This window comes from Lynx canadensis, chromosome C1 (genome assembly GCF_007474595.2).
Source record: "Lynx canadensis isolate LIC74 chromosome C1, mLynCan4.pri.v2, whole genome shotgun sequence".
In the NCBI taxonomy this organism is placed as follows: domain Eukaryota; kingdom Metazoa; phylum Chordata; class Mammalia; order Carnivora; family Felidae; genus Lynx; species Lynx canadensis.
In genome coordinates this window covers 166,112,337-166,126,416 of record NC_044310.1, presented here as the reverse complement: position 1 = coordinate 166,126,416, position 14,080 = coordinate 166,112,337, and the positions used below count along the sequence as shown (strand labels likewise).

Below are 14,080 nucleotides of genomic sequence, written 5' to 3'. Positions count from 1 at the left end.
GCAAAATTCCATCTTTACGTAAAACTCTTGTTAATAGAAATAACTTTTGAAAGGAAACAGTCAAGACTCAGGCAAAGTACAAGCACCTTTTATCCCATTTAAATTGAATTTTTGCACATCTTTAAGGGCAAAAACGAACCCCATCTTCTTCTTTAAAAAGGAAATTTGTGTTTTGATAAGTTTCTTAGTATAAAGTAACCCATTTCGTTTTTCTGGAATAACAATTCTTAGAACTTTGGAGTTCATAAAATTTTATTTTTGAAAACTAAGCTTTTAATAGAGCTGCTTGTTTCACCTCATGACTAAAATCCTTTTTGTTTCTTTGAAACAGAAAAGCCAAGTGCTCCTGGCAAACCAACTATTACTGCTCTCACAAAAGATTCTTGTGTTGTGGCTTGGAAGCCACCTGCCAGTGATGGAGGTGCAAAGATTAGAAATTACTACCTTGAGAAACGTGAGAAGAAGCAGAATAAATGGATTGCTGTGACAACAGAAGAAATTCGAGAAACTGTCTTTTCAGTGCAAAACCTTATTGAAGGTCTTGAATATGAGTTCCGTGTGAAATGTGAAAACCTAGGTGGGGAAAGTGAATGGAGTGAAATATCAGAACCTGCCATTCCTAAATCTGATGTCCCAATTCAGGCGCCACACTTTAAAGAGGAACTGAGAAATCTAAATGTCAGATATCAGAGCAATGCTACCCTGGTCTGCAAAGTGACTGGTCACCCAAAACCTATTGTGAAATGGTACAGACAAGGCAAAGAAATCATTGCAGATGGATTAAAGTACAGGATTCAAGAGTTTAAGGGTGGTTACCACCAGCTCATCATTGCAAGTGTCACAGATGATGATGCCACAGTTTATCAAGTCAGAGCTACCAACCAAGGGGGATCTGTGTCTGGCACGGCTTCCTTGGAAGTGGAAGGTAAATACTACAAATCTATAAACATCAGTTTGGTGCTAGATGACATATTAATTAGGGTTCGTGGGGGGTGGTTGTTGCACTTAAATAGTGTTGGGTATTGCTAAATTATATTCTTTCTTCTTTTATTCTGATACAGTTCCAGCTAAGATACACTTGCCTAAAACGCTTGAAGGCATGGGAGCGGTTCACGCTCTCCGAGGTGAGGTGGTCAGCATCAAGATACCTTTCAGTGGCAAACCAGATCCTGTGATTACCTGGCAGAAAGGACAAGATCTGATCGACAATAATGGACACTATCAAGTTATTGTCACAAGATCTTTCACATCACTTGTTTTCCCCAATGGAGTAGAGAGAAAAGATGCTGGTTTCTATGTGGTCTGTGCTAAAAACAGATTTGGAATTGACCAGAAGACTGTTGAACTGGATGTGGCAGATGTTCCTGACCCACCCAGAGGAGTCAAAGTTAGTGATGTCTCACGAGATTCTGTCAACTTAACATGGACTGAGCCGGCTTCTGATGGTGGCAGCAAAATCACCAACTACATTGTCGAAAAATGTGCCACTACTGCAGAAAGATGGATCCGTGTAGGACAGGCCCGAGAAACACGTTACACCGTGGTCAACTTATTTGGAAAAACAAGCTACCAGTTCCGTGTGATAGCTGAAAACAAATTTGGCCTGAGTAAGCCTTCTGAGCCTTCAGAGCCAACCATAACCAAAGAAGACAAGACCAGAGCTATGAACTATGATGAAGAGGTAGACGAAACCAGGGAAGTTTCCATGACTAAAGCATCTCACTCTTCAACTAAGGAACTCTATGAGAAATATATGATTGCTGAAGATCTTGGGCGTGGTCAATTTGGAATTGTCCACCGTTGTGTTGAAACATCCTCAAAGAAGACTTACATGGCCAAATTTGTTAAAGTCAAAGGGACTGACCAGGTTTTGGTAAAGAAGGAAATTTCCATTCTAAACATTGCTAGACACAGAAACATCTTATACCTCCACGAATCATTTGAGAGCATGGAAGAATTAGTTATGATCTTTGAGTTCATATCAGGACTTGACATATTTGAACGCATTAACACAAGCGCTTTTGAACTTAACGAAAGAGAGATTGTAAGTTATGTTCGCCAGGTCTGTGAAGCACTTGAGTTCTTACATAGTCATAATATTGGACACTTTGACATTAGACCAGAAAATATCATTTACCAAACAAGAAGGAGCTCCGTCATTAAAATCATAGAATTTGGTCAAGCCCGTCAGCTGAAGCCAGGAGACAACTTCAGGCTTCTGTTCACTGCCCCAGAATACTATGCACCTGAAGTCCACCAGCATGATGTTGTCAGCACTGCCACAGACATGTGGTCACTTGGCACGCTCGTGTATGTGCTGTTAAGTGGTATTAATCCATTCCTGGCAGAAACTAACCAACAAATAATTGAAAACATCATGAATGCCGAATATACTTTTGATGAAGAAGCATTCAAAGAGATTAGCCTCGAAGCCATGGATTTTGTTGACCGGCTGTTAGTGAAAGAGAGAAAATCTCGCATGACAGCATCTGAGGCACTCCAGCATCCATGGCTGAAGCAGAAGATAGAAAGAGTCAGTACTAAAGTCATCAGAACATTAAAACACCGGCGTTACTACCACACTCTGATCAAGAAAGACCTCAACATGGTTGTGTCAGCAGCCCGAATCTCTTGCGGCGGTGCAATTCGATCTCAGAGGGGAGTCAGTGTTGCTAAAGTTAAAGTAGCATCCATTGAAATTGGCCCTGTTTCTGGACAGATAATGCATGCAGTTGGTGAAGAAGGAGGATATGCCAAATACGTATGCAAAATTGAAAATTATGATCAGTCTACCCAAGTGACTTGGTACTTTGGAGTCAGACAGCTGGAGAACAGTGAGAAATATGAAATCACCTATGCAGATGGAGTAGCCACCATGTACATCAAAGACATTACCAGATTTGATGATGGTACCTACAGATGCAAAGTAGTCAATGACTACGGTGAAGACAGTTCTTATGCAGAGCTATTTGTTAAAGGTGTGAGAGAAACTTATGACTATTACTGCCGTAGAACCATGAAGAAAATTAAGCGCAGAACTGACACAATGAGACTTCTGGAAAGGCCACCAGAATTTACCTTGCCTCTCTATAACAAGACAGCTTATGTGGGTGAAAATGTCCGGTTTGGAGTAACTATAACTGTCCACCCCGAGCCTCGTGTAACATGGTATAAGTCAGGTCAGAAAATCAAACCAGGTGATGATGATGCAAAGTACACCTTGAGTCTGACAAGGGTCTTTACCAGTTAACAATCAGCAGGGTAACTATGGATGATGATGCTGAATATACTGTTGTGGCAAGGAACAAATATGGTGAGGACAGCTGTAAGGCAAAGCTGACTGTAACCCCACACCCACCGCCAACAGATACAACCTTAAGACCCATGTTCAAACGGCTGCTGGCAAACGCAGAGTGCCAAGAAGGCCAAAGTGTCTGCTTTGAGATCAGAGTGTCTGGCATCCCCCCACCAACATTAAAATGGGAGAAAGATGGTCAGCCACTGTCCCTTGGGCCTAACATTGAAATTCTCCATGAAGGCTTGGATTATTATGCTTTGCACATCAGGGACACTTTGCCTGAAGACACAGGTTATTATAGGGTCACAGCCACAAACACAGCTGGATCTACCAGCTGCCAGGCTCACCTACAAGTGGAACGCCTAAGGTATGTCAAACAAGAATTCAAGAGTAAGGAGGAGCGTGAACGACACGTACAAAAGCAAATTGACAAGACACTAAGAATGGCTGAAATTCTTTCTGGCACTGAAACGGTGCCACTGACCCAGGTGGCCCAAGAGGCTCTGAGAGAAGCTGCCATCCTTTACAAACCAGCTGTAAGCACCAAGACCGTAAAAGGGGAATTCCGACTTGAGACGGAAGAAAAGAAGGAAGAGCGAAAACTCCGTATGCCTTATGAAGTACCAGAGCCACGCAAATACAAACAGACTCTAATAGAAGAAGACCAACGCATTAAACAATTTGTGCCTATGTCTGACATGAAATGGTACAAAAAGATACGTGATCAATATGAAATGCCTGGGAAAATTGACAGAGTTGTACAGAAAAGACCCAAGCGCATCCGCCTTTCCAGATGGGAACAGTTCTATGTGATGCCTCTTCCACGCATTACAGATCAATACAGACCTAGATGGCGTATTCCCAAACTGTCCCAAGATGATCTTGAAATGGTGAGACCAGCCCGCCGCCGCACACCTTCTCCTGATTATGACTTTTATTACAGACCTAGAAGACGTTCTCTTGGAGACATGTCGGATGAAGAACTTCTCCTGCCCATTGATGACTACTTGGCAATGAAAAGGACAGAGGAAGAGAGGCTGCGTCTTGAAGAAGAGCTTGAATTAGGCTTCTCAGCCTCACCACCAAGCCGAAGCCCTCCACGTTTTGAGCTTTCTAGCCTGCGTTACTCTTCACCACAAGCTCATGTCAAGGTGGAGGAAACAAAAAAAGACTTCAGATATTCAACCTATCACATCCCCATGAAGGAGGAGACTAGCACAAGTTATGCAGAACTGCGGGAACGGCACGCCCGGGCCTCCTACAGACAGCCGAAACAACGGCAAAGGATCATGGCCGAGAAAGAAGATGAAGAGTTGCTTCGCCCAGTTACTACCACCCAGCGACTGTCGGAATACAAAAGTGAGCTTGAACACATGTCAAAGGAGGAAAAGTCTAGAAAGAAATCCAGGCGACAGAGAGAAGTGACAGAAATAACAGAAATTGAGGAAGAATACGAAATCTCAAAACATGCTCAAAGAGAGTCCTCCTCATCTGTGTCTAGACTACTGAGGCGGCGGCGTTCCCTGTCTCCAACCTACATTGAGTTAATGAGGCCAGTGTCCGAGCTGATCCGGCCACGTCGACAACCAGAGGAGGAATATGAAGAGGACACAGAAAGAAGGTCTCCTACTCCAGAGAGAACTCGCCCACGTTCCCCCAGCCCTGTGTCCAGTGAGAGATCACTCTCAAGATTTGAGAGGTCCGCAAGATTTGATATCTTTTCCAGGTACGAGTCCATGAAAGCTGCTTTAAAGACTCAGAAGACATCAGAAAGGATGTATGAAGTTTTGAGTCAGCAGCCTTTTACGCTGGACCATGCGCCTCGAATCACACTGAGAATGCGCTCCCACAGGGTACCATATGGCCAAAATACACGTTTTATCTTAAACGTTCAGTCTAAGCCAACTGCCGAGGTTAAATGGTACCATAATGGCGTTGAACTCCAAGAAAGCAGTAAGATTCGTTACACCAACATGAGCGGGGTCCTGACCCTGGAAATTCTGGACTGTCACACTGAGGACAGTGGAACATACCGTGCTGTGTGCACCAACTACAAAGGTGAGGCTTCAGACTACGCGACCTTGGATGTAACAGGCGGGGATTACACCACCTATGCTTCCCGACGCAGAGACGAAGAGGTCCCCCGGTCTGTCTTCCCTGAGCTAACAAGAACAGAGGAGTATGCGGTTTCATCATTTAAGAAAACATCTGAGATGGAAGCTTCTTCTTCGGTCAGGGAAGTGAAGTCACAGATGACAGAGACAAGGGAAAGTCTCTTAGCATATGAACACCACGCCTCTGCAGAAATGAAAAGTGCTGCAGTAGAAGAAAAGTCGCTGGAAGAAAAATCCACACACAGAAAGATCAAGACGACTCTGGCCGCAAGAATTCTAACAAAGCCAAGGTCCATAACCGTGTATGAAGGCGAGTCCGCAAGGTTTTCTTGCGACACAGATGGTGAGCCGGTACCCACTGTGATCTGGCTGCGTGGAGGACAAGTGATAAGTACCTCTGCCCGCCACCAAGTGACCACCACAAAGTACAAATCGACCTTCGAGATCTCTTCAGTCCAGGCTTCTGATGAGGGCAACTACAGCGTGGTGGTAGAAAACAGTGAAGGGAAGCAAGAAGCACAGTTTACTCTGACTGTTCAAAAGGCCAGGGCTACTGAAAAGGCTGTGACATCACCACCAAGAGTCAAATCCCCAGAGCCTCGAGTGAAATCTCCAGAAACCAGTAAGGCTCCAAAACGAGTGAAATCCCCAGAACCAGTTACTTCTCACCCAAAATCCGTATCACCCACAGAGACAAAACCCACACCAACAGAGAAGGCTCAGCAGCTCCGAGTCTCCGTCCCACCCAAGATAACTCAGTCCCTGAAGGCTGAAGCTTCTAAGGATATTGCAAAGCTGACCTGTGCAGTCGAAAGTAGTGCATTATGTGCAAAAGAGATCACCTGGTATAAAGATGGCAAGAAACTGAAGGAAAATGGGCATTTCCAGTTTCATTATTCAGCAGATGGTACCTATGAGCTCAAGATCCATAACCTCACGGAATCGGATTGTGGAGAATACATTTGCGAGATATCTAGTGAAGGTGGAACTTCCAAAACTAACTTCCAGTTTACAGGACAAGCCTTTAAGAGTATCCATGAGCAGGTGTCAAGCACATCAGAAACTAAGAAAGCAGTTCAGAAAACTGCTGAGTCTACAGAAACCAAGAAAACGGAAGCAAAAGCTCCTGAACCAATTTCCTCCAAACCAGTAATTGTTACTGGGCTGCAGGATACAACTGCTTCTTCAGACAGCATTGCTAAATTTTCAGTTAAAGCTACTGGAGAACCACGGCCGACAGTCATCTGGACAAAGGATGGAAAGGTAACCATTTCTTAATTATCTCCTGATGGTATCTCCTAAAAATCTAACTTCTTCCCTCATCTCCATCTCCCCAAAAATGTTTAAACTTAACTCACTTTTTAACACTCAAATAACTTGCATTCTACAGGCTCTTACACAAGGAAGTAAATATAAACTCTCCGAAGACAAAGGAGTTTTCTTCTTAGAAGTTCATAAGACTGATACTTCTGACAGCGGGCTTTATACTTGCACTATAACAAATTCAGCTGGATCTGTGTCCTCTAGCTGTAAATTAACTATAAAAGGTAGGTTGGCTTTTGTTCGTACCAATATTTTTCAGAAAAACGATATTAAGGAAACTTTCTAAACATTCTCCCTTACATACACATACACACACACACACACACACACACACACACACACAAATATTAAAGTAAAACTGTTTTCATTTTTTAAGGTTTAATGTTTATTTATTTATTTTGAGAGCAAGAAAGTGAGAGAGAGCATGAGCAGGAGAGGGGCAGAGAGGGAGAGAGAGAATCCCAAGCAGACTGTACTCTGTCAGGGAAGAGCCAGATGTGGGGCTTCTTCTCACTTACTGTGATCATGACCTGAGTCAAAATCAAGAGTTGGGACAGTTAACTGACTGAGGTATCCAGTAAAACTGTTTTCCAAATTCCAGAATACCATTTGTACACAAATACATGTATTTAAAGAAAGCCTAATAGTGGCATAAAAAGCACATATCAGGTACCTAATTATATGTGGTATTATTAAGATTCCAAAGAGGCCAGCCACTGCTCCCAAGAATATTAGGAATAAAGTCAGGTGAATATACAAATGGTACTGCTTCCATAAACTTTCACTCTTGCTAATTTTCCAAAGCAGTGCAGTTTATAAAGAGCTATATTACTTTTCCCAGTTAAAATTAAGTTGCTTTCAAGGGCACCTGGGTGGCTCAGTTGGTTAAGCATCCGACTTCGGCTCAGGTCATGATTTCATGGTTCGTGAGTTCGAGCCCCACATGGGGCTCTGTGCTGACTGCTAGGAGCCTGAAGTCTGCTTCGGATTCTGTGTCTCCCTCTGTCTCTGCCCTCCCCTGCTCACACTGTCTCTGTCTCCCTCTCAAAACTAAATAAAATTAAAAAAAAAATTAGGTGCTTTCCTTCAATCTTCTAAAACATAATTCAATTTTTTTATTAATCAAAATTTCCTAAATCCACACCTATCCTAAATAATTTGATATTCTTTTGAGACTTTTCCCTTAAGTCATAAGAACCATCTTTCAATTTAAAGAATCATTACACTGATCTCAAAAATCAGCATAACAACTGTTTTTTGTGTGTATATTATTTATTCACTTGCAGAACTACAAAAGAGGTAAAGGTGGGACCTCTTTCCAATTAAGTTTGCCTAACACCTAACAGAGGTTTTCTTTTTTTAGCTGTAAAAGACACTGAGGCACAGAAAGTATCTATGCAAAAGACCTCTGAAGTTTTATCACAAAAGAAGGCGGTTGTCCAAGAGGAAATTTCCCAAAAAGCCCTCATTTCTGAAGAAATGAAAATGTCAGAAGTGAAATCTCAGGAAAAGTTAGCCATCAAGGAGGAAGCTTCAAAAGTTCAGATTTCTGAAAAAGTCAAGAAATCAGAAGCAACCTCTCTGGAAAAATCCATTGTCCATGAGGAAATCACTAAAACATCACAGGCATCAGAAGAAATCAGAACACATGCCGAGATTAAAGCATTTTCTACTCAGATGAGCATAACTGATGGTCAGAAAGTGACCTTAAAAGCCAACATTGCTGGTGCCACTGATGTGAAATGGGTACTGAATGGAGTAGAGCTCACTAACTCTGAAGAGTACAGATACGGTGTCTCAGGCAGTGATCAGACCCTAACCATCAAGCGGGCCGGTCACAAAGATGAAGGGATCCTCACCTGCATTGGCAAAACCAGCCAAGGGATCATCAAGTGTCAGTATGACTTGACCCTGAGCAAAGAACTCTCAGATGCTCCAGCCTTCATCTCACAGCCCAGATCTCAAAATATTAATGAAGGACAAAATGTTCTCTTTTCTTGTGAAATCAGTGGTGAGCCATCCCCTGAAATCGAATGGTTTAAAAACAACTTGCCAGTAAGTTTAATTATGAATATGTCATTGAAGAAAATTTTAAATGGCACATCTATTCCTGAAGAGCTCAAAGAAACATTTCTTTTTTTCCCCCTTACATTTTAGATTTCTGTTTCTTCAAATATCAGTGTAAGTCGCTCCAGAAATGTATATTCTCTTGAAATCCGAAATGCATCAGTAAGCGACAGTGGAAAGTACACAGTTAAGGCCAAAAATTTCCATGGCCAGTGTTCAGCTACTGCTTCCTTAACGGTCCTTCGTAAGTAGATCTTTCCCATTTTTTTTTTTTTACTTGCTTAAGGCCTTTATATATTTTTTGTTTTTTTTGCCTTTGTCTTCCGAGCACAACCAACTCCGATGAGCCTTATAAATTCCGTGAGTAAGAGGCACAGGTCTCCCCTCATCCTTACAAATTTTCTTGACAGCTAAACAGATATGTGGATAAATTAACTTTCAAAGCCAAGCTACCAAGTGTCCTGTTACATTTGTTTCCAGAATGCACAAAATCTATATTATTTTCTATATGACTAATCATTTTTCTCCCAGTTATTCTAGCACCTGCATGTAATACAATGATAGAAATATAAAAGATACGTTTCTTGGAGACATTGAGCTAGCTCTTGACAAATGTATGTATTTGCTTATGCTTCCACAGCAAATTGTTTGGGTTACGTTACTGTGTGTGTGTGTGTGTGTGTGTAAGTTTTCCATTTCTGCAAGTCAATGTCAGATGTCACCAATTAACCGGATGTCATCAATGTTCACTGTGTATCTGCTATGCTCCACAGCTCTAGTTGAAGAACCTCCCAGAGAGATAGTATTGAGGACAAGTGGTGACACGAGCTTGCAAGGAAGCTTCTCGTCTCAGTCAGTCCAAATGTCTGCCTCTAAGCAGGAGGCCTCCTTCAGCAGTTTCAGCAGCAGCAGTGCTAGCAGCATGACTGAAATGAAATTTGCAAGCATGTCTGCCCAAAGCATGTCCTCCATGCAAGAGTCCTTTGTAGAAATGAGTTCCAGCAGTTTTATGGGAAAATCTAGTATGACACAACTGGAAAGCTCAACTAGTAGAATGCTTAAAGCAGGCATAAGAGGTGAGCAATGAAATTACTGGTAGAGGTAGATAAGCCTAGTAGCACGGTATAGCCTTTAGTTCATACAATTTAGTAGAAAGTAAATCATTGTGTTTTTAGTTCCTAAAACATTTTTGTTGTTGTTCCATAAAGGAATTCCACCTAAAATTGAAGCTCTTCCCTCTGACATCAGCATTGATGAGGGCAAAGTTTTAACAGTAGCCTGTGCTTTTACGGGTGAGCCTATCCCGGAAATAACATGGTCCCGTGGTGGAAGAAAAATTCAACATCAAGAACAACACGGGAGATTCCACATTGAAAACACAGATGACCTGACGACTCTCATCATCATGGATGTACAGAAACAAGATGGTGGACTTTATACCCTTAGTCTAGGGAATGAATTTGGATCTGACTCTGCCACTGTGAACATAAACATTCGATCTATTTAAGAGAGCTCGTGCTCTCATACTCCTACTCATTCTTAACCTTTCACACATGATTCACATGGACTAATCTTTCTGATCTGTAAATATTAAAAAAGAAAAAGTAGTTGTGTATCAACCTAAATGAGTCAAAGTTCAAAATTATACATTTCAATCTTTTCATAATTGTTGACCTAAGAATATACATTTTCTAGTGACATGTACATACTGTATATAGCCGGATTGACGGTTATAAAGTTTTGTACCATTTATTTTATGACATTTTACAATGTAACTTTTGAAACTAACTGTTGGCAGGAGAAAGTTTCTTATGGAACGAATACCCTGCTCAACACTTAATCAATCTTTGTGCCTCAACATAACGTTGATGTCTAAGTATGCCTCAGTGGGTTGAGAAATTCCCCACTGAAGATGTCCTATCCACCTAAAAGATGATGCCATGCGTGTAACCTGACATGTGCACCAATACCTACTGAATCAGGAATGTAAGGCATTGGTGATGTTTTGCATTTACCCTCCTGTAAGCAACACTTGAACGTCTTACATTTTCTGATGATGTCACACTCAAAATTATGACTTAGATATTACCAGAGCAGAGTGTAACGGCCAACACTTTGTTCGCTCATTTTGCACTGTCTCTGACCATAGAGAATGCGGGGATAGCTTGGAAAAGTAACATCGCCTGGCCATCCCTTCATTTCACCAAGCTATTCAAGTATTCCTTTGCCAGAGCAGTGTCAACTCTTGGAGGTTCTGGGGTGCAGCCAACGCCTTCGTGTGGTAGCTCTAAATTTAAATTGAAACCTGAGAAACTGGGGCAACTAAGCAATGAGCCACAGCAAAAAAAAAAAAAAAAAGAACAACAAAATGAAGCTGTCGTTAAACTAAAAACAACTACAAGATTACTAACTGCCCAGAATGTCAATTTGATGTAGTTCCTTTCATGCAGGTATAAATTCGATTATTAGTTACAATTGTTGGACCTCCTTGAGAAATAGTAACAACAAAATAAAGCAAGCTATCTGCACCTCAAAATGTGTGGTTGGTTGTTTTGTGTGAAATCCTGGGGTTGGGGAGTATGACTGAACAAATCACAGAAATGATCACAGATCAGGCAAAGTGGCCCATGACGATAGGGTTCAAAATGGCCCATGGCGATAGGTTCCTTAAAGCAAATATTTGAATTATTGTGTTGGACATAGTCAACATTTTTTAAAGCATAGATTTGATTCTCATGGATAAATTCATCCTCAAAAGTCAATAAAAAAAAAAACCAAAATAACAGCTTACATCTTTTAAATTTATCAAGAAAAATATTTTTATGGGAATTCATTCAACTAAATCCATCAAAAATACCAAACATCTACAATTCACACTATTTTGTGCTAGACACCATAGGGAACGACGCAAAACTGAGCAAGATAATACAGACCCTATCCCTCAAAGGAAGGCAGTCAAGAGAAAATGATAACTTCAGGGAAAATGATGTTGTGCAACTGAATCCATATCCCCTACTGCAACTCCAAGTTGAGACAGAATAAAGGTTCTCAAAACTAAAAAAGACATGTTCAATGGTACACTCCTACCATGCTTTTTTAAACAATTATTCTATACTTAATAAAATACCTAGTGCCAGAAAAATCTGTATTTATCCACTTCAATTAATCATAATTGTAAACCAATAAAGATGATTACTGGCCTAATGAATTACCTCTTAAATGTAAGTACAATTGCCTTCTAAATGTCAATACAAGTGGCCAAAGCTTAAGTACATATACTGTCAACTTCTATTCTCTAAAACAAAATTGGGGTATTTAATTTATTCAGCAAGTATTCTGTCTTAAGTCAGATTCCCTAGAAACAGAGCCCAAGACAGGGATTCCTACAGAAGCAGTTGATCTCATCTCAGAAAAAAAGGGAGTGAGGGAAGCAGAACAGAGGAAGAAGGTTAAGCTAGACTCTCAGTGGGGACATCAGCCCTATCCCACAAGGGAACATAAATTGTACCACAGTTGGTTCCACCTTGGAACAAGGGGGCTGACCTTTTGTACCCCCTTACCAGCCAGCAGCTACAGGCTGTGAGTTTGGGGGGATGGAAGGTGGGGAGGGAAATAATCTCCCAGGTAAGGAGGGGTACCTGTTGACCAGGGCAGTCTCTGCAGACTAGGGTAGCTAAACAGCCAACACTCAAGAAACCCAGTGGGGTACACGTACCCTGGGGGATCTGGGTAGCACCAACAGCATCCACTATGTCAGGTAACCATTTTAAATGCCTATTCTTACCTTAAAATAAGAGGCAGAACTTACTGGTGGTTCCTGAGGATGATTCCCAGCCCCAACATGCTAATATCCTCACATGTACTACAGTCCATGCTCAGGAGAACTCTTCATGCTGCAAAGATTTCATACTTCCTGTAGTTGCAGCTCACAGGCTTGGCAGGCACTGAGGGAGGGGAGAGGGGAGGAGCACCTGTTTATCTAGCCAAGAACACCTGCGCCAGAGGCAAGGTCTGACCTCTATTTATGCCTTAGCAGAAGCAGCAGCCTAGGCAGGCAACATGGGGCAGCCACGTGAACTTATTACCTGTTTTCAATAGTAGCTGATTATATAGAGGAGCCATGTAGAGGTAAGGAGAGAGGTAAATCACAAACAGCAGGTAAAATAACATATTCAAATGACGGTCTCTATGGAGACTGATTCAAGAATAATGTTTTATGATAGTGCTCCAAAAAAAGAGAAAGTAATTTGTATTTGTTTACTCTGCCCCAAATATAACTTTGAAAATTCAAACAGAAAAAGTTTAGTTTCCTTGTAAAAGGAGGAAAGAGTGCTAAACAGAATTTTTAAAAACAGATTGGCCCATCAATTTTTAGTCTAAGGTTATAAAAAGCGAAGGCTTAAAGCTTAATTTTATGCCTTTTGGTATCTCTGGGTCAATATTTCCCAAACTCTCTTCTCAGGATGTTGGTAGATGTTTTGAAAAAAAGTGTTTCACAGCCAAATAAACTTAGGACATGGATAATTGTACTTTTATATATATATATATATATGAAATTTATTGACAAATTGGTTTCCATACAACACCCAGTGCTCATCCCAAAAGGTGCCCTCCTCAATACCCATCACCCACCCTCCCCTCCCTCCCACCCCCCATCAACCCTCAGTTTGTTCTCAGTTTTTAACAGTCTCTTATGTTTTGGCTCTCTCCCACTCTAACCTCTTTTTTTTTTTTTTTTTCCTTCCCCTCCCCCGTGGGTTCCTGTTAAGTTTCTCAGGATCCACATAAGAGTGAAACCATATGGTATCTTTCTCTGTATGGCTTATTTCACTTAGCATTACACTCTCCAGTTCCATCCACGTTGCTACAAAAGGCCATATTTCATTTTTTCTCATTGCCACGTAGTATTCCATTGTGTATATATACCACAATTTCTTTATCCATTCATCAGTTGATGGACATTTAGGCTCTTTCCATAATTTGGCTATTGTTGAGAGTGCTGCTATGAACATTGGGGTACAAGTGCCCCTATGCATCAGTACTCCTGTATCCCTTGGATAAATTCCTAGCAGTGCTATTGATGGGTCATAGGGTAGGTCAATTTTTAATTTTCTGAGGAACCTCCACACTGCTTTCCAGAGCGGCTGCACCAATTTGCATTCCCACCAACAGTGCAGGAGGGTTCCCGTTTCTCCACATCCTCTCCAGCATCTATAGTCTCCTGATTTGTTCATTTTGGCCACTCTGACTGGCGTGAGGTGATACCTGAGTGTGGTTT

The 14,080-nt window shown here is 41.5% G+C and overlaps 1 protein-coding gene across 1 annotated transcript in view; it reads left to right on the top strand.

Annotated features, from left to right (window-relative positions):
- Positions 1-11,338, top strand: part of TTN (titin) — a 277,183-nt gene extending 265,845 nt beyond the window's left edge. Inside the window, 8 exon segments of the mRNA XM_032594445.1 lie at positions 332-925; positions 1,062-3,218; positions 3,221-6,675; positions 6,803-6,959; positions 8,099-8,790; positions 8,893-9,046; positions 9,576-9,878; positions 10,011-11,338. Of these exon segments, the coding sequence (XP_032450336.1) occupies positions 332-925; positions 1,062-3,218; positions 3,221-6,675; positions 6,803-6,959; positions 8,099-8,790; positions 8,893-9,046; positions 9,576-9,878; positions 10,011-10,309 (7,811 nt within the window). The 3' untranslated portion in view covers positions 10,310-11,338.
- The last annotated feature ends 2,742 nt before the right edge of the window (positions 11,339-14,080 follow it).